This window comes from Pithys albifrons, chromosome 3 (assembly GCF_047495875.1).
Source record: "Pithys albifrons albifrons isolate INPA30051 chromosome 3, PitAlb_v1, whole genome shotgun sequence".
In the NCBI taxonomy this organism is placed as follows: domain Eukaryota; kingdom Metazoa; phylum Chordata; class Aves; order Passeriformes; family Thamnophilidae; genus Pithys; species Pithys albifrons.
Window position 1 is genome coordinate 71,039,291 of NC_092460.1, and position 24,672 is coordinate 71,063,962.

Below are 24,672 nucleotides of genomic sequence, written 5' to 3' on the forward strand. Positions count from 1 at the left end.
TAAACATCTGCTCTGAAACTCTGTGTGCCATTACATGAAACACAAATATGTGGGCACAGTCACAAAGACTCCTGTAAGCCACTGAATTGCAAAATCAGGAGTTAAAAGGGTCTTTTGCTAAGTAAGCACACCCCCATCATTGCTGCTGTCTAGAAACCCCCTCAGACAGAACTGAAGAGAAGGCAGAAATGTGGCATTCACAATAGGAAGAACAACTCCACTTTTACCAGATCCTGATGGATCTGAGACTGGTCAGAAATATCCTCAAGAAATTTAGATGTGAGTACAATTTGCTTCTGCCTCAGTTTCTCTGGCCAGCCTATCTTCCACCTGATATGGTGTCATGGAAAATTTATAATTTTACCAATATTGAGCATCTTAACCCATTTATCCTTGAACTAGTGCTCAGTACAGTCTCTCGGTCATTGTCCCAATGAAAAAACTCATACAAAAGAGACCAATGACTCATTTCTTATGGGACAATAGCCCAAAACTTCTCTCAAGTTAATTATAATGTTCTTGTGAAGCCAAAAATACAAAGCCTTGACACTACCTGAATGTGTACTTAGATAAGATTTGTTCTGTCAGTGGTTTGCAAGGACAGCTATGTAAATTTGTGCAGTTTTTAGCTGGAAGAGACCATTCTAGCCTCTGAAAAGTACAAAAGCGGTACCTCTAAGAACTCAGTTTTGCCAGAAAAAGCTGCACCCACACAAAGTGTTTTTCATACCCACAAAATCACGTCATTTATTTCTCCTACGTCCCCTATAGTATTATGGTAAAATCAGTTTTAAATATGGAGGACAAGAAAACAAATTGCAGCACAAAAGTTTGGGGCTAGACATTAGGAACAACTTTCTAACAGCAAGAACAGTAGAAGGAAGTGCCTGGGAAGGCAAGTGTGGCATTGTGAAATCTTTCGCATGAGAGATTATTCTGTACAGATGCATTAAATATCCTGGAACAATCTGGGCCAAGCTGAATCTGGCATGAGCCTTGGGAGGCTGGCCTAGATGAGCCTTTGATGTCTTTCCAGACCCAGTTTCCTCTGAGTGTAAGTCTGGTCATAGTGTTCTCCTAGTCAGTGCAAAGGCCACTGTGCTGAGATTTTATATTTAAATAATAGTTCTGCTTACCTACATGTTCTTCAGAGACATTATAATTCCTGCTAATGTTTGGGTCACAGTACATCAAGTGCAGATGTTTGTGCAAGTAAAACAAAGTGAGTAAAGCAAAGGAGGTGCAAGGGAACAAAGAAATCTGCTGGATTTATGCCAGCATAGTCAGATTATTGACTGATACAACAAGTTCTATCTTCAAGCAATCTTGGCAACATATGCTTTTGTCAGAACAACCTAATAATCACCTAATTTCTTTGAATTGTAATAGTAATTCTGTGTGTCCTCTCAAAAGATGCTGTTGTAAAAATTTTAAGTACTGAATATGTGCAAACTACTTTACAAGAACATCTCTGTGATATCTGAGCCGCAAATACATCACAGGTATTTCCAGCTGCCTGGAGATTGTTCTTTAATGCAGGACACTGCACTGAGCTGTCAACACAACACATCTTACCTCAAATATGCCTATACAGAAGTACTAAGAATTCTATGTTAATCCTGCACAACTTCTTTATAACCTATGTATATCCCATGGTTTTGGCCAGGCCATGGGAGTTGAATGCTGCTGTTGATTCTACCAGCAATTTGTTTTATGAGTTTTCTCTGCAGTTTGGCTTTCTCACAGGTGAGCCAGCATTTTTGACTGGATTGATTAAAGATCCTAAAAATCCATGATAGTCAAAGCAAAATGTCCAGTCTGTTCATTACTTAATTGATATTGACAGTGAATGGTTTTGTAAGTTCAGTGACTTCTCACTGAACAATTCAATTTTAAAGGCTTTAATAAACATTACTACCAACAATCTGTACCTATTGCTATAGGTGAAAGGCTGTGGCCCATTGATAGGTATGGAAGCTGCTCTCCACTTAGAAACATAATTTTCTTGAGGTCTAAATAGTGAGATAATGAAAGCTGTCCAAAGCACAGGCAGTAGGGATGAAACTGGGGTTTTTGAGTTTGTAAATTAAAGAAAACTGAGAATGCAAAATGCTGTCCAAAAAACATTAATGACAAGAAAATCACAAAGATATTGGATAACCTCATGTTTGAAAAGATGGGCCTGGCTCTGTAATAAGGACATTGTCAAACACCTGAAGATGTCAAACTTCTTGTGACAGAAATACTTGGTTATCACCAATTTCCTCTCAGATGAAAAGAATCAGAGGTGAAATAAGGCAGCAGCACTCCTTAAACTTGTAAATCACTTATATTAAGCCACATTAACAGGTACTAAATTATTCTGAGAAATCAAAAAGGTTTTACAACACTAAACTCATAGTATCTGGTAATTTAAGAAGCCTGCAAGACATTGTTAAGGACAAGATCTCAGCCCTATCACTGAACATGGTATCTCATGAGCAATCATGAATGCAAAACAGGAAGTGATGCCTGGAATCCCCAGGCTTTGCTGCTTTGCTGCAGACATCATATCACCTCTCACTTTCCTCAGAGTATTTTGTAAAACTGCTGACTGTCTATCACATAAGTTTAAAAAAGTCTGTCCCAAATCCTGTACTTACAGGGAGATAAATAAACTAATGGAACATTGTGCTCTCCTAAGGACAAAACTGCTGTGCTCAAGAACATCAGCTCAGCCCCTCGGTGGATTTGCCACAGCATGGAGTGTCTCCTCCACAAACAGGGAAGTTTACAGTATGGTTACAGAAAATGAGATGTTGCAAAGCCAGACCACAGTGCTGGTGCACATCAACTTATCTGCATTACCTGGCTCCACACACAGCACCGTCCCACCGCAGTGCAGGTGGAAGGCATGGGAGGAAAGGGCAGCAGGCATTTACCAAAGGAGAACACTGAGCAGATGATGTGCCTCAAACCCACACTGTAGCTTGGCTCACAGCCCTGCCCTCAGGTAGCTGTGTCTTAGGCAACAACATTCACTGCACACAGAAATGGATGAACACTAAGTACACAATTAGACACTCTTAGGTCTTTTAGGCCTCAAATAGATTATGACGAAAATAACTATAGAATATCTCAATGGCTGGAAAATATCAGGAAATACTTACATGCAATTTGTATCTGAATTGACACATTTCCTGATATGTTTGACAGCACTGTCACCATATTAGAAAAGAAAAAATAATAATTAGCAAAGTCTATGTGTTCTAATGAAAATCAAATGAAATCAAACTTGGCCATATCAACTTTGTCACTGTGGGGCTCAGAGAACTGAATTGAGTCAGATTCTTCCCATGTGGCAATAAACAAGAAGATCTAAAGGTTATGGGCTTTGCCCAGATACTGCTTTCTGAGTAGAGCTGATCCTGCATCACACACCTTCTCAGAAAACACATGAAGATTATGGTAGTACCTCCCCACTTGGGCAGGCTGCAGTCGTGCCAGCTGAAGATCAGGTTCATGATACTGTCACGCATGGCATGCAAGAGGCAACCAAGCAAAGGGCCTCACCTCACAGAAGCCATAGATGGCATGACAAAATACTGGATATGAACTGAGTGCTGGAGTGAAGGAAAACTACTCTGAAGCCCATCATCTAACCAAGTCAGTCCTGGTTTTGGCTAGAACACAGCAAAGTACAAACTACTAAGAACACTAACTCTATACCAGACAAAAGCAAATTACAATCACCTTGTTTCATGAAAGAAGAACAAACTACTAAAATAAAACTAATGCTTCAGATAAATTCCTCTTCCCAAATCATATCCAAGATGGGGTACCACATAAAGAGAGGGGAATCACTGTATCAAAATTGTGAAAATAAAAATGAGGGGAGAATATCAGCAGCAGGTCAATTAGTCTAAAGATCCAGTCATCCCTAAACACATGCTGGGAACTGCTGTTAAACCACTGTTCTGAAATGAAATTTATGTAGATGGCAGCTTCCTTAAGAAAATCCAGCCCTCTGTGTCTTGGTCCAAAAATAGTAAAATTGTGATACTGAAGTATATAATTCTATTCTGGCTTTTGGTGAAAGAAGGGGAGGAGAAGGGGCACAAATTTCTGCCATGTTGTTTTGAATGCTCCAGAAGATTAAAAAGGTGGAAAACTGACAATACAAAAGAATTTCCCTACTGAGCAAAGATTTTGTTTTTCCAAATCTTTATAATTACCCAAAAAGTGAAGATATTGTTACACACATGACTACAAGCTCCGAGACTATGGAAAAACAATACAATGTATAATTCTATATGGGATGTCTTATAGATAGTATATAAATTATATACCAATATATTTATGTGTAACATATAAAGTGAATGTATTTAAATATTATTAAGATATAATACATAAAAGTACAAATTAATCTAATAGCTATTTAAAAAAAGACTATCAGAACAGTTCATAAAGTATTTTAGAGGGCTGATCATAGAACGAATTTTTTTTTCATTTAAATGTAATTTATTCAAGCCACACTTGCTGAAATCAAATGAAGTGAAATAAAACTCTAGCAAAAAACAAGTCAATTTTTTTCTGGAAACAGAAACTATTGGACTGATATACTGTTTATTTGAAAGCCAGTCTCCTTTGCTGGTGCAAAATACTTCTTTATTGTATAGGAGTACTCTCAGAGCTAAGAAGCTACTTCGGAGCTAAAAAAAGCAAGAATGTGTATTTTCCTTTTGAAATATTTGAATTAAAAAAAAGAGACAATGAGATCGATGGCTTCCAAATAAAATTAATCAAGGCCATTAAGTTCCTTGAGCTACTTCCTTTGTTGAATAAAATAATTTTTAAATGTAAGAGATCCTCCTTATTATCAGAAATGTTTTGATGATTAAAGGTCTGTCTGGGTTGCAGTAACAGTCTTTTTTCCAAGCACATAAGAGAGCAGACATTATAAACACAAATTATCAGTGGTTTCGCCTCATTCCACCAAAGTACTATAGGTTTGCATTTAGCAGTGTTCATTCTGTTAAGTTCAGTTCTGTGATTAGAATGTGTTTCCATAAGTTTTATTTTATATCTGTGGACCTCATTGGAAGAAAACATGCTACTAAACCCCACATTCTTTACTTTTAGAAAAGCTGCATTTTTAAAATGAAAATTAATTATTTTTATATCAAACTATGCTTTATAACTTATTATTTGTAGCTAGTAAGAGATCTGTACATCTGCCTTCCATGTGAAAGTCTTGTCCTCTTTTTATAGTCACCTGCAGTCTTACAGCATATGAGAAAACTGATGACAATTGTTAATGCCAAAATGTAGTAATACCAAAATGGCTTTCCAGCTGTCAATAAATTACTTTCTTGTGCACTCACACAGTGCAGATTTGCAGGTATCATTAACCCAAAACCTAATCTATGCCACATAATAGGAAAACATTGATCTTAGTTTCAGATGCCCAAGCAAGTTTACCATGAAGCTAGAGATAATATGAAGCTATGAAGCTGCTGGATCACAAAGGAAGTGAAATGGTTGTCTTGGAAGATGATTCTTTCTTGTTTGAAACACTGTTCTTTCCACTAAGTTATCTTCTCTTACAGCTGTGCAAACAAAGGATGGGAACATGTGGTATGCCTTTCAAAATTAAATGCTCTTTCATTACTAACTCCAAACAGGAAAACATTCAATGGGGAATACAATAGAGGGTATTGCAAGTCTATCCTGAAACAGCCAGCTGAGAGTCAGGGTAGCTCACCAAAAATAATAAAGTCAATCGCAGGCAGATATAAAACAAGAAATTTGACTTTGTGGAAATGATTCTGCTGATAGCAGTGCCTAAATATTTAAGAGGCATTGCATTGGAATGTTTAAGAGGCTCAGTAACCAAATCATCGAACAGTTTTTATAAGTTCACAACTCAAAGTGGGACAATTGCACAAAACCTGTGGCAAAAATCCTAAAACATTTCAGTGAGACCTGGGCTAGCACCAATTTCAGTTTCAAAAACAAACACTGGGCTAATGATGTTTTAGTTACAATTCTGTGATTCCAGAGTAATCTCATGAAAAGCAGATGTTGACTTCTGGTTTTCCCTGCTCAGTGTATGCCAGAACCAACCTGGTTGAATCCAGTATGCACATCCAACACCTGCTGAGTGGAAATTACTGCACAAACTCAGTTCCTAATTGGAATATTCTAAATGCTTTTTCTGAAGCTAAATGATTTACCCACCTTCAGCTGAGATGTCTGTCAGAAAGAATTGTTTTAACTCTCATCTGTCAATATGCAATATACAGATAAACAACCTTTGGTTTCAGAATGTATTAACACTGCTATAATTTTAAACAATATTTGGCATGCTTTTTCATTGTAAACTGCTGTATGCATGGCAAACACCAGGTCACTTTGTCAGAGTACAAAATAATGGAATAAAGTGACTAAGTCAGCAGGCTTCAGACAGGTAATCTTTTCAGGCATTAGTCTCAGATTGAAATATGGGCAAAAATGAGTCTTCTTAAATTTTTCAGTTAAGGGCTGCTTTGATTTTATTATATATGGATTCAGGTAGAAAACTACAGTAATGTTGCCTGCCAAATGAGCCTGCTTCATGATTGATTCAATCTATGCCACATTCTTACAAACTGAGGCATACATACATATTTATTTCTTTTATTTTCAAAAATAGTGCAAACATTGTCATTTCTGCTGTCAAAATTCAAGTTCTTAGTTTCTAGGGTTAAGAAAAGTAATGACCTCAGTCACATTAAGAACATAAGGGATCAGCTGGGTCACTAAATCCAGCACGAGCTTACAGACAACTTTGATTTTTAGTTTTGTCAGTAGGTTCTGAGAGAAAATTTTCTTTACTTGGAACAATCTGTTTTGGTCTGAAAAAGGGATTGAGAAAAACAGGCTGCAGCAAATAAAATCCAGGTGGCAGAGGATGAGACACAGCAATTTTAAGAACCCAAAGGGCATTAGGACAGATCCACAGAAGGTATTAGGCATATAAAGTTCCAGATAATTCCTGCTGATGTATTCAAAAGTGTCCATGCAGAATGAGAGTTTTTATGCCAAATTACATCAAACACAGCATATGGCCCTTAGTGACCAGAACAAATCAATCAATTTCATTAATTAATACATCAATTTCATTACTACAGTTAATGCTTCCCTTGCTTAATGCATTATTTTAAATGCAAAATGTTTCATAAATGCACTTTATTAAATGTATAGAGATACTTAAGACAACAAGCATTCGGTTCCAAAAGTGCAAACCAAAATCGTGACTATGCAGCTGCTAGCTAACAGGAACTTCCTGCCTTGTTGTCATGCACTGTGGGCACTTCTCTAGGGGTCACCAGGGTCCAGACTGGATGTAGCCCCTGTGGTGCTCTCAGAAATGTCATTATTCAGTAGAGCATGAGAGGTTTACTGTCTTAGCTGCTTTACCAAACAACAAGAAAAACCTCTTTCTTTTTGAAAGCTTTTAAAATAAAAATTCAAGTTACTACATATTACAACATGTAAATTAAATCAGTAAGTGAAATCATTCCACCTTGGTTAATACTGCGCTACATGGTAGAAACTGGTTTTCAGGCTTCTTCTGAAAAAGTTTATAGACAAAAGTGGCATGTAATCAGATCAATAAGACTTCAAAAACTCAAACTCATGAATACTGAAATAGTCCTGATTCAAGACAGTTTGATATTGCTGAATCCTTATTTTAAAGAAGATGAAGGAAAAGACTAGATCCTGGTTTTTCTGTTTTGGAATTGTTTCTGACTACAAAAAAAGTAACAGGTACACAACAATACCACTGGATCTAGCACAGGAGATAACGGTGGATTTTAAAGCAAAGAAACAATTTTTCATTATAAAACTCAAACTATTACTCTTTTTCTTCAGAACTCTTCCTCCTTTTGTATACAAGACAGGGCTGCAATGATGATAACTCCAGGTCTGGCTAACTAAAACTTGTCTGTCTAGGCCTTTAACTTGTTTTTGCAAAGACAGATAGTATATAGGGCTGTGGGACAACTGAAAGGAAGAAAGATTATCTGATCATCAAAGAATTTGCATGTGGCCTTGCAGAGTGGCCTGTGCCCCAGCATCAGGATTTAATACAAGTGACACTAAGCAAGTAGCTTGAACAAAGCTTTTCCCAACTTTTCATGGCAGAGTTTTCAAGCTAACTGCCCAGGCTGTTACTGCCAGGAAGCTCAGCACTTTTGCACCAGAGCTGGGTATTGGTCAATAAGAGACTATTTACAAGAGCACGTTTAGATTAGATATCAGAAAAAAATTCTTTACTGTGAAGGTGGTGAGGCTCTGGAATTTGCCCAGAGAAGCTGTGGATGCCAATGAGGTTTTTAAGGCCAGGTTTGATGGAGTTCTGAGCAACGTGGTCCAATGAAAGATGTCCCTGCCCATGGCAGTGGGGTTGGAACTAGGTGATCTGAAACCATTCTATAATGACCCTATGATGAAGTATGGAGTGGTATTTGGAATTGCAAGACTGGAAATGCTCTTATTTCTGAACAATGCATCCCAAAACTTTTGTCACTGGTAAGCATTTTTCAGACAACTTTGTATGAAAAGTAGAGAGTTTATCAACCATAAACCCAGCATGGTATGAAGACCTGGCAGTAGAAAAATGGTCAAAAATGAACTATTTTCTTGCGGCCCTGCAGAAGATGCATTCTAGGGATGCTTTTGATGCCTATGAGGTTTTTGATTTTTTTGAGTTTTTCATTTTTATAGATTTTAGAGGTACTTGTAACTGTGGTAAAATGTAGATTTAGTGTGCTAATATTTCTAGCAGCTTAAGTTCAATGTTTATACATGCCAATCTATGCCACATATCAGTAGCTCAAATTCTTTTAGTGTTTAGATATCTCTTCAAGGTAGAAACTGAAGACTATCAGAAAGGCCTGCAGAATGAAACTTAAACATGAGCCACCATCCTTGGGTCTGAGAACACTGGAAAAGCTCCAAGAACCCTATGTGTGCTGAGGAAGAGGAAGACTGATGAAAAGGAGGTCTCACTGGCCCCAGACTCAAATCCTAAGGGCGTGGAACAGGGCTGGGACCGAGGCAGGAAAAAAGGTTGAACTGGAGATGTGTAAAGTAATGATTGGATGGATCATATTATAAAAGCCATGGGAATTAGAGCTGGGATGTGCATGTCATCATGTATTCCTGTGGGCCCTAAGCCTGATATTAAAGGACTTTCACTTTTTATCTTATCCCACACTAACTTGGCTCAGAGTCCTGCTTTGTTGGGGTCTCTCATGGCATCACTTTCCAGTGGGATCTGGATCTCTCTGTTCATCGTTTTGTCTTTGCACAGACCATTCAGGAGTATTTTACATTCACCACATCTTATCAGTTCAGTAGCCTGCATTCCTATCACAACGGTCTGGATTTCTGAAACTCCAGGTCTCCATCCCTGTTGGATATAGTGCTCAGATGTGGTAAAAGTGCCATAGAAACACAAAGGAGGAAAGAAATGAAAATATTCTGTGCAAGGCTTAGATAATTTGAGTTAAACAATACTTGGAGCCATGCTCTTAAAAAGGAAGATAAAAAGAAATGTGTAATTACTACCAGTTTATTGAATGAGCCAGTGGACTTAGGAGGAAAAAAGAGCAGTGATTGCTTAATTAAAAACTGTAGCATGCATACAAACAAATAGAAAGAAAATGAAAGTTGCCCAGACAATGTTAATGTTGACATTGCCCAACTTCTATGTGCTTGATTTCATAACCTTAAAGTTAACATTTTTAGACATAATATATTAATAGCTGTAACGAATTAGGGATGCTATGGCTCCTGCTGGTAACCGGCAATATCTACATTTAAATGGAGAAAAATTACTGCTGGCTATACTGTATTATTTAATTATACAGTCAGTTTAGAAATGAAATTATATCTGAAGCATTTGAGAGATTCCCTTGAGCAGAAATGATATAACAATTATTACTGCAATTACTGGCATGAAGAAACTTTGCTGAAAGTCTAGAATTTCATCTAATCAGGCAATTTGATTATTGGTCCATATGTAGGAGCACTCTGTGCTGCTGCAGAGTAATTTCAAAATGCACTGCAAGAAAAGTAAACATGATAACCATAGACATGTTTTCTCATGGATCAAATTTATTAAGTTTTAAAAGTCAGTTTAGAATAACATAGTTCATGTAAATTCAGTACCATGATGGAAAAAACCACAACTAACTAGTGTGTTTTAGCTTATTACAATCCCTATGAATAAAGTTCTGGTTTCAGCTGAAAATTTAATTCATCATGCCTAGCAACTACAGCTGGGCAAGGTTTGACAGCTTCATGCCAGACAGCTGTGGCTTTGAAGCCACAGAGGTTTATAAACTACTTTGTGGGGAAAGAGGCATTAACAAGAAGGATGCACACAGCTTTTAATACCAGAAATGTGGATGGACTGATGGAAAGTAAGAATATGCTTCCTCTGCCAGGCATTGAAAAGTCCATTCTTCAACTAAAGTTAAAAAAAATAATAAAGGCATGTGAAAATACAAGCTTAACAAATTTATACACAAATACATTTGGAAAACATGAAGGAAATAAAAACAAACTCCAGAGTGATCCCAAACATTTTTCCCTAGACTTTGAGAACACAGAACAACCACAAGACTTGCTCATTTTGTACAACAGTATAGATCTGCATCAGAGTACAACCAGTGCTGAGCGACCCAGTGATAATCCTCTTCACAAATGCATTTCCATTGAGATTCTAATCCTTTTCTTCAAAACTGTGGAAGTGAGGAGATGTAAAAAAACAGTTTTCCAATAAAAAAACCCAAAACCAACAAGCAGCCTCTACAGATGTGTTTTTCATTTAAACTGAGGTAAAATTGCTTACACATCTCATTTTAATAGTAGGGAAAATGCAAGTATGATGGGCTGCCAGGAGGCTAGGACCCTTCACATTGGCTGTACTGAGTTTTCTGTTTTTTAAGAGGAAACTACAGTGGCTTTACTGCAGATTTCATTTTTTGTCAAAGGTAAGAAGAATGACCTTTTGAAATGTGTGAACACAGCTCCTAGACAGTAAGACAAGAAGGTACCAGTGAGGTCATCCAGTCTGATCCCTGCAACATAAGCCAGAGGATTTCACCTCCAGATTTTCATTTGGTTTAGTATCTGCAAACTGGAGCAATACAAAAACATGAAATCACTGCAAGACTCACTCCTCTGTCCCTGCTTGATGCAGGCTGGCACTTTGGTGGTGCAGTCTGGCCTTAGCGAGAACCTTATGCCACTTCTGAGAGACATTTCTCTTCTGCATGAGCCAGATCTGTTCATGTGGACTCAAACCTGGCATTCTGAAGGCCAAGAGAATAACTAGCCCTAAAGGTGACACAATAAAACAGCAAAGAAAAGTAGTGAAGGTGATTTAAAGAAAAACTAGATATTAATAGTAAAGCAAAATTTTATTACAGCCTGGCCATGGCCAGGGCCACACAAAGGGACATGCCCCCAGTACGTGTCCACAGAGAATACAAAACTCAGCCCTTTTAAAGAGGTTAGCAACAAATGTTATGTTACAGGCACTCTGTAGATTTACGTATACAATCACATTATCACTTTAACCTTCTTCTTCATCCCCCACCTTCTACCCAGGCTTAGCCCCCACCCCTTGTGTTTGAGGGTACTTTTTTGTCTTAGGCAGTTCCCATTTAAGTCTCCTTACCTTAATGTCACACATCCAAGCTAGCCTTAGTTCCTTTTGTATCTCTAACGACCCATTGCTTGGGCTGGCCCTTCTTGCAAACAGTTACACCTGAAAATACTAAACTTAAAACTTTTACCAAAAGTTAAATTTTAAGCCATATTACTTTGTCTTTCATTCAAAGGATATGGAAGAGAACTGAAAGATTCATTATGAAAGAAAATATGATTTCTCTGGTGTTTATTTTTGCATGCAAGGTGTTCCTAAAGAACATCCTGATGAGAAGAATGGTTAATGGGTTTATTCAGTGAACTGTACACAGAGACAGATGAAGAAGCTCTTCTGACAGACACATTTGGTCTTAGAGCACATGATAAACATCTATCCGCAAAGCATTTAATTAAACTCCCCTCCACTCAGAGAAAACAAACAAAAACAAAGACAAGGATATACCAACTACAACTAATAAATGGAGTATTGTTGTTTAGACAGATATTTATGCTTTCATCACGAATAGCTTTGGAAAACAAACAACTGGAAAAAACTACCACACTGAAAAAAACCCTCACTTTGGACAGCAACCCCCAGTCTCTGCGACTGAGATTGCAACATTTACACACTTAAATAACTTCATGGATGCTGCTGGTTCCACTTATCTCAAAAGGATGGCTCTCATGTTTGTGTCACGTTTGGCTTATAATGTACTATGTCCCTACATGGACTGCTGTGTAGAAAGGAGATGCAGCCTGCTACCTCATAAATTTATGCTGTTGCATGAGGACTACAGGAGCAAGCTGCAAATAATCCTGCAAAAATCAGGATTCCTACCATGGGTTGAGACAATCATGTGAATGTGTGGCAATATAACAGCTGTGAGAAGCACTACTTCGGCCCAAATGTCATAAAATATAATTGGTTTTATGTTTTTTTTTCCCCCAAGAAATTTCAGATGCGTTAAATCAGCTCTGTTAAACCACAGTATTGCTGATATTTTAAGAAGTACAAAGGATAAAACCAAGAAGCAGCACAAGCTGTTTAATATTCTTGCATGAACACTCTCTCTCCCCCACCTAGGTCTCAGGCATGGCCAGAACCTGGTCTGATAAACAGGCATATCTCTGAAGACTGACTTGCTGCAAGACTGTGACGTAACATTTGGAGGGGACTGTAGAGTTAGACCTCCGATCATAAGTCTGATAAGCTGTTTTATACCTGTTCCAGTGCTGAAGGTCCCCAAGTGCCTTCTTGAATCGGAAGGTGTTTCTTCATTGCTTAAAATAATGTGATTTTTGGGCATTTTGCATGTTTTTTATTCCAGAGGAACTAACGCAAATCAGCTGCCCTCAGGTGGGAAAAATAAAGAAGACAAGCCACTTCTGCTTTTGCCATGAGATAGACTTGCCAAGATCAACCTTGAGCATACGGTCAAAATTACTGCACCATTACAGGGGGAACAAGCATATCCTGCATTCCATGTGTTTTACAGGAGGGCAGCCCACACACGGCAGTTACCCCAAGCTCCAAACACAGCTATTTTAGCAGCCAAGCTGATCCCTTGGTGTTCCTCACCAATGCCAAGCCTCTAGGCAGCAGCTATGGAGCCTTTTCATTGGGAACTGAAATGATCACCCCAATTGTAATTGCAGATGGCTGTTTGGATAGACTTCAATGCCTATGGATCAATGAGCTATCTAATTAGAAATCCTAAGTTTGAAATACATTTATAAAATTATACCCATTGCTATTAAATTTACATGTCTCAAAGGAAATATATTTGAATTTATGTAATGAGTTTCTCAGCATGTTTGCTTTAAAGTATTTCCTACACTCAGCTGTTATACAGTGTGTTTACAGGAGGGTCCCAAAAAGATACTTTTAAATACTCTGACAATGAAAATATTAAGTTTAAAGTCAAAACCTGCAGGCATTTTTTAACTATTTTTGTGTCTGGGTGCAAAGATTCCTGTCTGTAAGCATTCCAGGTGTTGGACCCACAGTTTAGAAACAAACCGTTATTTTGTTTCCTAATCAGGAAATACTTTGTAGTTTTAGCAATTTTAAGACTCCAGATTTTACTTCGAATAGCTGCAGCTTAACAATCAACTTCTACCTAAAACCACCTTCTTCCATGCATAAAAGGTCAAAACCAGAGCACTGCTCTTCTTGCAAATGGCAATAAACTGACAAAAACATCTGGAGCTCTGCTTGGCTGGACTGCATAGCCCAAGGAGCTTTTCCTCTCCTCACTTGCTTATCAGGAAGGAACAAGTTAAAAAAATAATCCTGCATTGACTCTTGTACTCTTCAGGTCATTCTTTCTTTCTTTCTTTTCCTTTCTTTCCCTTTCTTTTCCTTCCTTTCCCATTCTTCCTTTCTTTCTTCCTTCCTTCCTTTCTTCTTTCCTTGCTTCCTTCCTTGCTTGCTTGCTTTCTCACTTTCTTTCTTGCTTTCTTAATAATAGATTACATGTTTAAGTCTTACAAAATATTGTAGGAGATTTTGCTGAGCTGTTTGTCTTAAGCATTGCCATTGGTTTATAGATTAAATTCTGCTTTGGTGCAAATTCTTTCTTGTATTTTATAGACAGCAGCATAATTAAATGAATTTAATTATTTTTCCTAGAATAAATCAGTATATATAGAGATGATGAAAGATTTAATAGAGATATTCCCTCCATTAGGGACTAATTCTGCATTTTCTACTATGAATAGCATTTACAAAAATAATGCTATTCCCACTCTAGTCAAAGAACTGCTCGCAAGGGTAAAGTGTGCATTGCCTGACCTCATCCTTGTTCATTAATGCCTATAAAAACTCCATTAGACTACTTAAGGAAAAAAAGCACACAGAAAAACAACACTAATATTTACTAATATTGCACATAAACTAATAAAACTCTCTTGCAATGCTAGAGCCCTCTGGATTATTATCTCAGTCTTGTTATTATCTCTAACTGCAGCGCCAAACCTACAACAGTGGAATTTGTTTTCAAATAATTAATGGAATAAGGATAGAATTTTCCCCGGCTCAATAAATTACCTATGAACACAATGTAATTTTTACTATATATTAAAAATATGCATGACAATGTCACAGATTAATTATTTCAATTCACCCATAGCTATATTACCTTAGTCCCTTGTTATAGCTTATTTTTCTGATGAACTCAATTGGAAGAATCTTTATGCTACTGCTTAATGAGTTCCTGACTATGTAAATAGATGAATATAATCACAGAATCATAAAATCATAGAATGGCCTGGGGACCTTAAAGATCATCTAATTCCAACCCTCCTACTGTGAGCAGGGACATCTTTCACTGGACCAGGTTGCTCAGAACCCCATCCAACCTGGCTTTGAACACCTCCAGGGATGGGGCTTCCACAGCTTCTCTGGGCAACCTGTTCCAGTGCCTCACCACCCTAACAGTAAAGAATTTCTTCCTAATAGCTGCACTGACCAGCTCTCACCTTATGAATAATGTCAAGAGTTCATCCTCTTTCACTTTTAAATACTTTCTTTCTCAGTCTGTACCCAGATCTGGACAGACGGTTTGCCTTCACTTCCACTTCTTTACCTTCTCCATCTCTCCAACACTTATTTTACTAGAACCTCCAATCAAGACCCTGCTTTGTGCTATGTGAGTCTTTCCATGGACCTAAGTTGAAGTCTTTGGTACTTAGCTCAGGATTCCTTCACTGACAGCAACCCCAGTTTCTCCACATGCAGGGTGTGGCTCTTCAACTCCATTGTGTCAGCACGCCCTTGGATTACTAACATCAGTTCCCAGCATCTTTAGCAGCGTTGCTACACCGCCAATATTTTATGATCACTTCTCATACTTTCCAACATGATCTGCAATCCAGATGACATTTTTTAGTTACTATTCCTCCTACAAAGGAAGGAAACAATCCACAATATTTTACCATCTGAAAAGTCACTAATCTCATCCCCTTCTCCTGACACAAGTCCTTTACCATCCTCAGAGCATAGGAGGTGCAGGGCATCTCAACACAAGTGCTGCTTGCTCCCACTGTTCCCTACACAGTGAAGATTCCTTATCTGACTGTAATTTCCCGAAGTAGTAATGGTTGAGGGACAGGTCACAGGTCTCTGCTGCACCCGTGGAACAAGAACTAAGATCTTTCATCCTGAAAAGGAAACCTTACTGTGTCATGTCAGGACTTAAAGGGGGGCCTATAAGAAATACAGGGACAGACATTTTAGTACAGCCTGTAGAAACAGGACAAGGGAAGGTAGTTTTAGGCTAAAAGAGGGTAGACTCAGTCTAGATATAAGGAACAGAATTTTAACAATGAGGGTGGTGAGACAGGAACAGGTTGCTCAAAGAGGTAGTGGATGCCCCATCCCTGGAAACATCCAAGGTCACACTGGACAGGCCTCTGAGCAACCTAATCTAGTTGAAGATATCCCTGTTCATTGCCAAGAGTTGGACTAGATGAGCTTTAAAGCTCCCTTCCAATCCAAACCATTGTATAAGTCTATGATCTGTAGACACTGTGAAAGTCTTGTGATGTCTTAGCAAAAGATCCACCCAAGCTAGAAACCCACAAGACAGACCCACATCAAGTACACTCAGATTTACCAGGCATTTAGGCTGCTGCACGAGCTGGTCTCAAACAGCACTGAACAGAAAAGAGGTGGTGGATATTTCCTGCAGAAGAACACTGGTGCAGCTGCTCGTTCTGATGACTGTACTGTAAGCAGACTCTTATGCAAATATTTAACGCCCCATGAGAAATCACATCTAAAAAATGCTGGAGAACCTGACTAACCAGATTAATGGGGCCAGAGAAAATCCATCAACTAAAAAATGAAAGGAAGGGAAAGTGTAACAGCAAAGCAAAATCTGCTATTGGTGGCAGTTCTTAGAAACTTTCATTTTCTGTTGTGGCTAAAGAATATTGATGACTAGTGGTTTAGTTAGAAATTAAACTACTAAATTGAAGGGTTAAATCTTTTTCAGCCTTTATACAACTTTTGAAACTAAGCTGCTGTTTCTACCACAAGGCACGAAGTCAATTAAAGAATGCTCCAGTAGACTTGTAACTACACTTCTTAAAATTCAGTTTGTGTTTTAATATATTTAATTATTTTTCTAATCTCAAGCTGGTATTCATTAAAGATGTTTCAATGTGGTCTTTTTCCAAAACCATTTGGTCTTCCTTGTTCTTCCTGCTAAGGAGATCTTTGCTGGTCTGACTCATAGCCTTTTTGAAACATAACACACACATTTTATTAATATGGCTATTTTCATTAGCAAAACTATCTGGCATCTATCTATTTTGCATTCAGTAATATTATGCCTTTCAATTAGTCATTTTCTGCACAGGAGATGGGCCATCTATATTGAGAAGGTTTGGAACTGAAAGGCTAGTGAAGAGGAAGCTGCTCTGACAGGGATGCAGGATAGGAGTGGGAACAAGGGATTATAGCCCTAATTGATGGTATCATGCAATGGAAGAATATGTGCTGGGCTGCCTGATGGTAATGAGCCTGGTAAAATGCCCTGTCCTTTGCCACTCAGCAAATAAATCAACAACTGTGTTGGGTGAATTACCTTCTCAGGCAGAGAGTATGAAACTACATATACACATTCATGGGGCCTGGGCACACCTGACATCCTCAATGCTCAAATACTGAATCAGGCCATTTTGAGATTGACGATTTCTGTTTTTAATTAGCTCTAGTGATGCTTTAGGAGCTCACTTCTTAAGTTCATGCAGGGAACCGTACCTACATGTTTACTGCTGTTATCAAATGCTTGAGTATGAATCAAGCAAAACTGTATTTCAGATGTCTGTGTATTTCCTTGGGAAGCAGCCAAGACACTGCTGTCACAAAACCTTCAGAGAGATGTGGGACGTCCAAGTAAAGTGTGAGGGGTGGAAAAGGCAAAAGATTCTGTGCTCAGATGTTTAAAGTCTTAGACTATCAAACATAATCTATGAGAATTTGCAAGAGTTTTCCTTTTCCTATGGACACCAGCAATAAGAAGATAAAGTGTACAGTGTCCTTTACAGCTTTGCATTCCTACTGTGCTCACACTGACACACTCCAAAGAAAACTAAGGACAAAATGCCACAAAGACTTAGGCTGCCACTGTGAGGTGGTTGGGGGGGGAGTATTTCTTTTGATAGCAAAGCCAATTTGCACTGCTTGACATGTTTGTGATGTAACAGACTACCGTTTTCATTTCAACTTCTAGATCCCTCAGACCTGAACCATAACACCAAATGTCCTAGCACTCTTTCCTCATGCCAAATGCAGCAGATGAACATACCCTCTTCAGAGGGAAAAAACATTACATCTACATTCACGCTAAGCCCAGATTTGAATCGAAAATCCCTAAAAAATTGCAAGTACTATCAGGCCCATGCTGATGGTTTTTTAAAATTTTATATTAAAAAAATCAATAAATTATCAGTTTAACAATATAAATTCTATAGAGAATACTTAGGACTGTTAACAAAGAACGATTCCAAAGACATGCACTGTAGCACTAGCAACAGTACAGTAAAAAAAAAGCTGATTTTCAGTATTTATTGGGATACAGAGCTCAGCACTTGCATAACATTTTTCTCCTCACCTTTGTTTCCTCAAAATAAGGACAAAACACAAGCCAACCCATGGTACCTCCTTCAGTGCTGTCCTTCTTGATATTCACAGCCTGTCAAGTGTATTATCTTGTTAAACACACCTCTGTATGTTTAAGGCCTGAGGCACCTTTTAAAAAGATTTTCTTATGTCAAGCATAGGATATTTAGTTTTATTTATGCATTATGTAAAAGGCACAACAATCATTAACTCGTCTTCCTGGTCTACCCCAATTAATCCCCGACTTAGGATAATGCTACTTTATTCGACTTTGTTAAGGGGGTACAAGACTATTTAATTTATGCCATGTAATTGCTCTCATACCAGAGCATGCTTGCATTTGGTTCTGCGGTTTTTTTACAACCATTTCAGTGTCAGATTCCCCTCAGGGTTTGCCACACTTCTAGTGGCAAACTAGACCTTAATTCCACAGCACACATCCCATCAAATCTTAGGAAATGACAGATACCAAGAAATTCTAGGATGAGGTGATTTAAATGATAGCAACTTTATTGAATGACACACAATAACAACTTTATCAACAACACAAAGCTGGCAGGAACAACTGATACCCCAGAGTTCCATGCAGCCATTCAGAAGGACCTTCACAGGTTGGAGAGAGGGGTAGAGAACTGACTGAAGTTCAACAATGAGAAATGCAGGATCCTGTACATGCAGAGGAATAAACCCATGCACCAGGACAGGCTGGAAAGCAACTCTGCAGAGAAGGACCTGGCGGTCCTGGTAGACAACAAGCTGTCCATGAGCCAGCAGTGTGCCCTGGTGGCCAGTGGTATCCCACGGTGCATTAAGAAGAGCATTGCCAGTGGGTCAAGGGAGGTGATCCTGCCCCTCTACTCAACCCTAGTGAGGCCACATCTGGAGTCCTATGTCCAGTTCTGGGCTCCTCAGTACAAAAGAGACATGGAGCTCCTGGAACAGGTCCAACAGAGGGCAACAAGGATAATTAGGGGACTGGAGCATCTCTCTTAGGAGGAAAGGCTGAGAGAGTTGGACCTGTTCCGCCGCAAGGTCATATAACTGAGAGGGGATCTTCTCAATGTCTGTAAGTATCTGAAGGGAAGGTGTCAAAAGGATGGAGCCAGACTCCTCTAAATGGTGTCAAGCAATAGGACAAGAGGCAACAGGAGGAAGAACTTTTTTACTGTGTGGGTGACCAAGCACTGGAACAGACTGTCCAGAGAGGTTGTGGAGGCTCCTTCATTGGATATATTCAAGAACTACCTGGACACAATCCTGTGCAACATGCTGCAGGATGATCCTGCTTGAGCAGGGAGGTTGAACCAGATGACCCCTTGTCATCTCTTCCAACCTTGCCCATTCTGTGTTTCTGTGAATTTCCCATGTGTATAGTAACAGGTCTTATTATCAATCCTTCACTAGGTACTTTTGAAAAGTCCACTTGTGGAAAAATCCATTTGTTACTGCATGCATGCATCTCCCCTTACGTGTCTCTGGTCTCCTGCAATTCAAGCTCTCTACCTGCGATTTGATTTACTGCATAAACTGTAAATCAGCTGGTATTAGGGCATTTTTTCTGAGTTTTTCATTGGGTTCATTTCAGTAACTGTAACACTATGGAAGTGCTGGAGTTCTGTGTAATTTATCAAAAGGCTGTCTGTTTTCTACATATTGATTTTAAAAAGTTTTCTTTTTAACAAATTATAATTTTTGAAAAGTCATTTAAAAATATAAGGTTTTGAGCATAAATGTGTATAGAGTATTCTTCCTTTTAAAAGAGCTTCTGTGTTCTGTAAATGGTGGAAAAATTTCAAAGAATGACTTGTGATAAATATCCAACATAAATTCATTACTTAATAACCAGGAAAACAAACAAAACTATTACTATTCAGGTTGTGCAAATGGCACAAGTTGATACAGTGGCATATAACAAGTCCTCCTACAGTTTGTAGACATAGCTATACTGAACATACAAGTGCATTTTACAGATAAGTTCAAAGTATGTGAACCAAGGATGCTTTCAAAGTGTAGGACGTTTTTTATGGACAACTGGGAATTCACTCATGGTAAGCCCCCCTTTAAATTGATGAAAATTTGGTATATTTTTGAAGATTTTAAGTTACCTAAATTCCTGCCTTATTCTCTGATCTCCTCCAGAATTTATGAATTATAAATAGCTGCAATTTGGCAATTATATTGTAGTTAAACATTTATATACTCACTATTTGGTTTTTTTAGTAGTTTTGTAGAAAAATCAATAAATCAGAACTAAAAAGTGAGGGGCACCAGCAGTGTACTTTCAAATGCAACCATTCTCAGTGACAAAATTGATGTCACTGTGTGGCTTGGATTGTGTACTCCTCTGTGGCTTGGATTCCGAGAAGGTGAAGTGGGCAGAAATTCAGGAGATAAAATTACTGAAGTATGAAGAGAGGAAGGTAGGTGAACCATTGGGGTAACAGATATGAGAAAGGGTATGAAGGCATGAAAAGGAGTTTAAATGGTGACCACTATTAAAGGCCAATGTTTCCTGGACCTGTACAAGTTCCAGTTCACCATGAAGAGTAAAATCAGGATAAAGGAGACCATGTATCTACATTCCTGCTTGGTCCTGTTCCTCACCTCCTAGATATACATGTACAAGAACACTGTCACAAACAGAACAAAGGGAGCAAAAATTCTTTATTCTTGGCTCATCAGACATTCCCATCCAACAGCCATTTTCAGGACAGCAGGGGACCACAATGTGCCTCAGTTATTTTTAGGTTGATTACAAGACTGAGAAGCAAAGGAGAACAAAACCAGGTGTGAGAAGAGTGGACTAGGACAGCTTTACTCATTACTGCAGGTAGACTGAAAAGGAAGATAGTGTCTTTCAGAAACAGAACTACAATGTTTTAAAGAATCTGCTTACAAAGCCTTGTATGTTATAAAATTATTAGATTTGATCTCTGCACCTACTGCTGAGCAGACCCTGTTCAAATTTCCAACAGGGTAGGGATTACATTTAATAAATTGCAGGACAAAGCCATATTTCTCAAACACAGAATTTACCTGTTAAGACTTTTCACTGCCTTTAGAAGACTTCCATAGAGAATTGAACATTTAACAGCATCATGAAGGCAAACTGGAGTAATTTGTAGAACACTGTTGGTATACTGTACATTCCTGTTGGAGTACAGTATATGATATCAATAATATTTGTAGGGTCATACAAGAAGCATAAAGTTAATGAAGCTATTGAATAGGAAAAAAATAAGAGCTCTGGACAGGCAGCATGACTGAATTCAGCATATGCCATGAGGAAACAAGCAGAGAACAGAACAGTGAACAAAAGTAATGAGGTGAAGAACAGCTATGCCTGGTCTGCATCATTTGGATTACAACATCATCCCTTAGGGCAGGGTTCCAGTTGTACAGAGGGCTGCACAAAACCAGTTATTTTAGGCTGCAACTCCACAATTAATGTTGCTCAAATAAGCCAATACTGTTATATGCTTTTTGTACTGTAGTTGGTAAAAAACATGTTCTGAATAATAGCATGAAAGCCTTTTCAGAAAGAAGAGCTGGAATCCTCATCAGCACAGTATCAACATTGTGTGACAAGAAAAAGGTTGACATATGAATGGCCTTTTCATGGTCATCTATAAAGCATGGCCTGATCATTACTGCAGCAGTGTTAAAAGATGGGAAGATGTACACTCAAGGCTCAACTAGGATATATATTTGAGTAAAATCAAGACAACAATGAATAGGCAAGTTGCTAACATAGCCCAGTGAAGGCAAAAGTATTTCTTGTAGGTTGGTTAGTCATGGTGGATGCCTCTGGATATTGCCTGCGTAAGTCAAATTTTCTGGAAAGTGCACTCAAATATTCTGTAAAACCCCAAACACAAGCAAACCAATGTAGATATAGTATGAGGTTTGGCCCAAGGGAAAGAAAACCTCTGTGGTTTATGGAACTGTCTGACAGTTTCTAGGCAGAAAATAAGGAGTTCGGAGAATTTTAAATGCAGTGGCAACCGCAGGTCAATGTCCTTTCCACCACTTCTGCTCAGCAACAAGGTATCCTGCAAGTAGAATATGCAGCTCATGATCTGCTGGCTCTGAGAGCTGAACTAACCCCCAGTTGGACAGAATCATGAGTAGGAAACAATTCAGTTGTTCTCTGGGGTGAAGAATGGAAAGGAAAAGGCATCTGTCAAATACATTGCAGTGCTGATCCACCCTTTAATTCAGGGAGTGAAGTCAAATAATACCTCTGCCTCACTTTATATGGAAAATTAAATTTGTCTTTGGGCTATTACTGTAAATCAAGGGAGTCTCCCATCTGAAACAAAGGCTAGTAATGCTGGAGGAAAGACATTTCTTGATTTCCACAGACATTGGGTGAGGCTAAAATGTTATACGCTTTTGGAGTGAGCTAACTGAATAAATGAGGCAGGCTGTATTTGCCATTATTAAGGATTAATATTTAGAGACAATAGGAGTATCAGAAAGAGTTAATGCCACTAGAATTTTTTACAAATGCAGAAATTCAGTCTCAATATTAAAAAATTATCAAAATTATGTACTTCTCAGTGAAAACATTCACAACTGTTTGAACAATAATAAGCAGGAATCCTTTTATTTGATAAAAATTTATATTTTCAGATGTAGCTTCTACTTGCTTGTCTAATTGACCTTTGCCTGCATTTCTTATTTGTTAGATCCATTTTAACTAGTTAACCAGAAACAAAAGACTTTAGAATATCTTGGCTACCACAGCTGAAAACAGCTTCTGAACTGAAGTAAATCTGTGCCTCTTCAGTGAAATGAATAGACCCCTTCAGTCTGAATCAGCTGAGAACCAACCCCTTTTGGGCTGTTTTCTGGAAATACTTTAATAAAATTAATTCCCACAGTAAATACAATGTCATTGTCCTGGGCTGCTGATGTTGGAACAAGACTAACACATCCTTTGAATTTAAAACTCTGTCCATTTTATTGTCTGCTTTTCTGATAGACAAAGTATGCTTTTTTTTTCTTCCCAGCAAAATTACAATATTTCTCTGCTTTGCTAATTTCCCTCATGTTTTTTTTCTGTTGTGTTTGTTTATTTTGAGAGAGGGGTGGTGTGTGTGGTGTCACTGAAGGAGAGGTTTAGATATTAGGAAGAAATTCTTTACTGTGAAGGTGGTGAGGAACTGGAACAGGTTGTCCAGAGAAGTCGTGGAAGTGTTTAAGGCCAGGCTGGATGGGGCTCTGAGCAACTTGATCTAGTGGAAGGTGTCCCTGTCCATGGCAGCGGGGTTGGAACTGGATGATTTTCAAGGTCCCTCCAATCCAAACCATTCTATGATTATCCTCCTCTTTTGCTAGGCTGTAAATCTAAGGTGCGCCAGTCAGGCAGCACGGGCAGAAACGGCATGAACCAGGGAGGGCAGAGGCAATGGAATACTTCGCATTTTCTCAAGGACCAAGATACAGGGGGCACGGGTTGTGCCTGTGATGCGAGATCCTTGCGACACCAAAGTCCTCCAGCATCGCACTTACGGCAAAGTGCTGCTTCTGTTCCCTCTCATGCGTTTCCCTCCCGGGAAAGAGAAAGGACCAAGTAAAGTTTTCGGTCCTTCTCCGCTTACTGAGTCTGGCCGATCCTACGGAAGCAGGACCATCGCCACGCCGCTCCAAGAGGCGGCCACACCTGTCACACACCGCCGGCACGGACAAAGACATCCCATATTTTACACGGGAAAACCATCAGTAGTTGTAGCAGAAGGAGTTGGGCGGTGCAGGTGCCCTGCCTGCCGGTCCGTCCGATTCCTGGCTGGCCGCAGCCCCGGCACGGCGCCGGCAGGTGCCCTCCGCGCCCCGGGCTCAGCATTCGCCGACCCGCAGCCGTCCCGAGGCTGTCCCGGGAGAGCCCTCCCCTTGCCAACCCTCTACTCACCGATCTCCCCATCATCATCACCATCCTCCTCTTCCTCCTCCTCCTCCAAATCCAGCAGTACATCTTGGTTCTCCACATTCATCATCCCGAAGTTGCGGCGCCCTCGCCCACTCCCCCGCCGCCGGGGAGGCGAGCCCGGCCCCAGACCTGCCTGCCCCGGGGGCGGAGCGGCGGCGGGACCGGGGCGGGGGCTGGGGCGGGCGAGGGGCGGACACCGACACCTTCCCGGCAGGCGGGTCCGAGTCCGCGTCCGCCCCCGCCCCGCCGGACACCGCCCGTCGTGGGGTCAGCTCTGCTCGGCCCCACCCCCACCACGGCACCGCGGGGAAGATGGGCGTCGGGTCTTTTTGGAGCACTGGGTCTTTTAAAAACGTTATGCACCCAAGCATTGAAGGACTCACCATTGCTAAATATTGCTGAAAATGCGAAGCCCACATCCGCAATA

General features: G+C 39.4%; 1 protein-coding gene across 3 annotated transcripts in view; it reads right to left on the minus strand.

The window, feature by feature from the left end:
- Positions 1-24,378, minus strand: part of ANO6 (anoctamin 6) — a 72,754-nt gene extending 48,376 nt beyond the window's left edge. The window contains exon 1 of one of the 3 annotated variants that reach the window (XM_071552349.1): positions 24,228-24,378. In XM_071552349.1, the coding sequence (XP_071408450.1) occupies positions 24,228-24,312 (85 nt within the window). In that variant the 5' untranslated portion in view covers positions 24,313-24,378. Of the gene's footprint in view, positions 1-16,301; positions 16,370-24,227 lie in introns of those variants that run through there. The other 2 variants (XM_071552351.1, XM_071552350.1) reach the window with 2 other exon arrangements.
- Between the last annotated feature and the right edge of the window lie 294 nt (positions 24,379-24,672).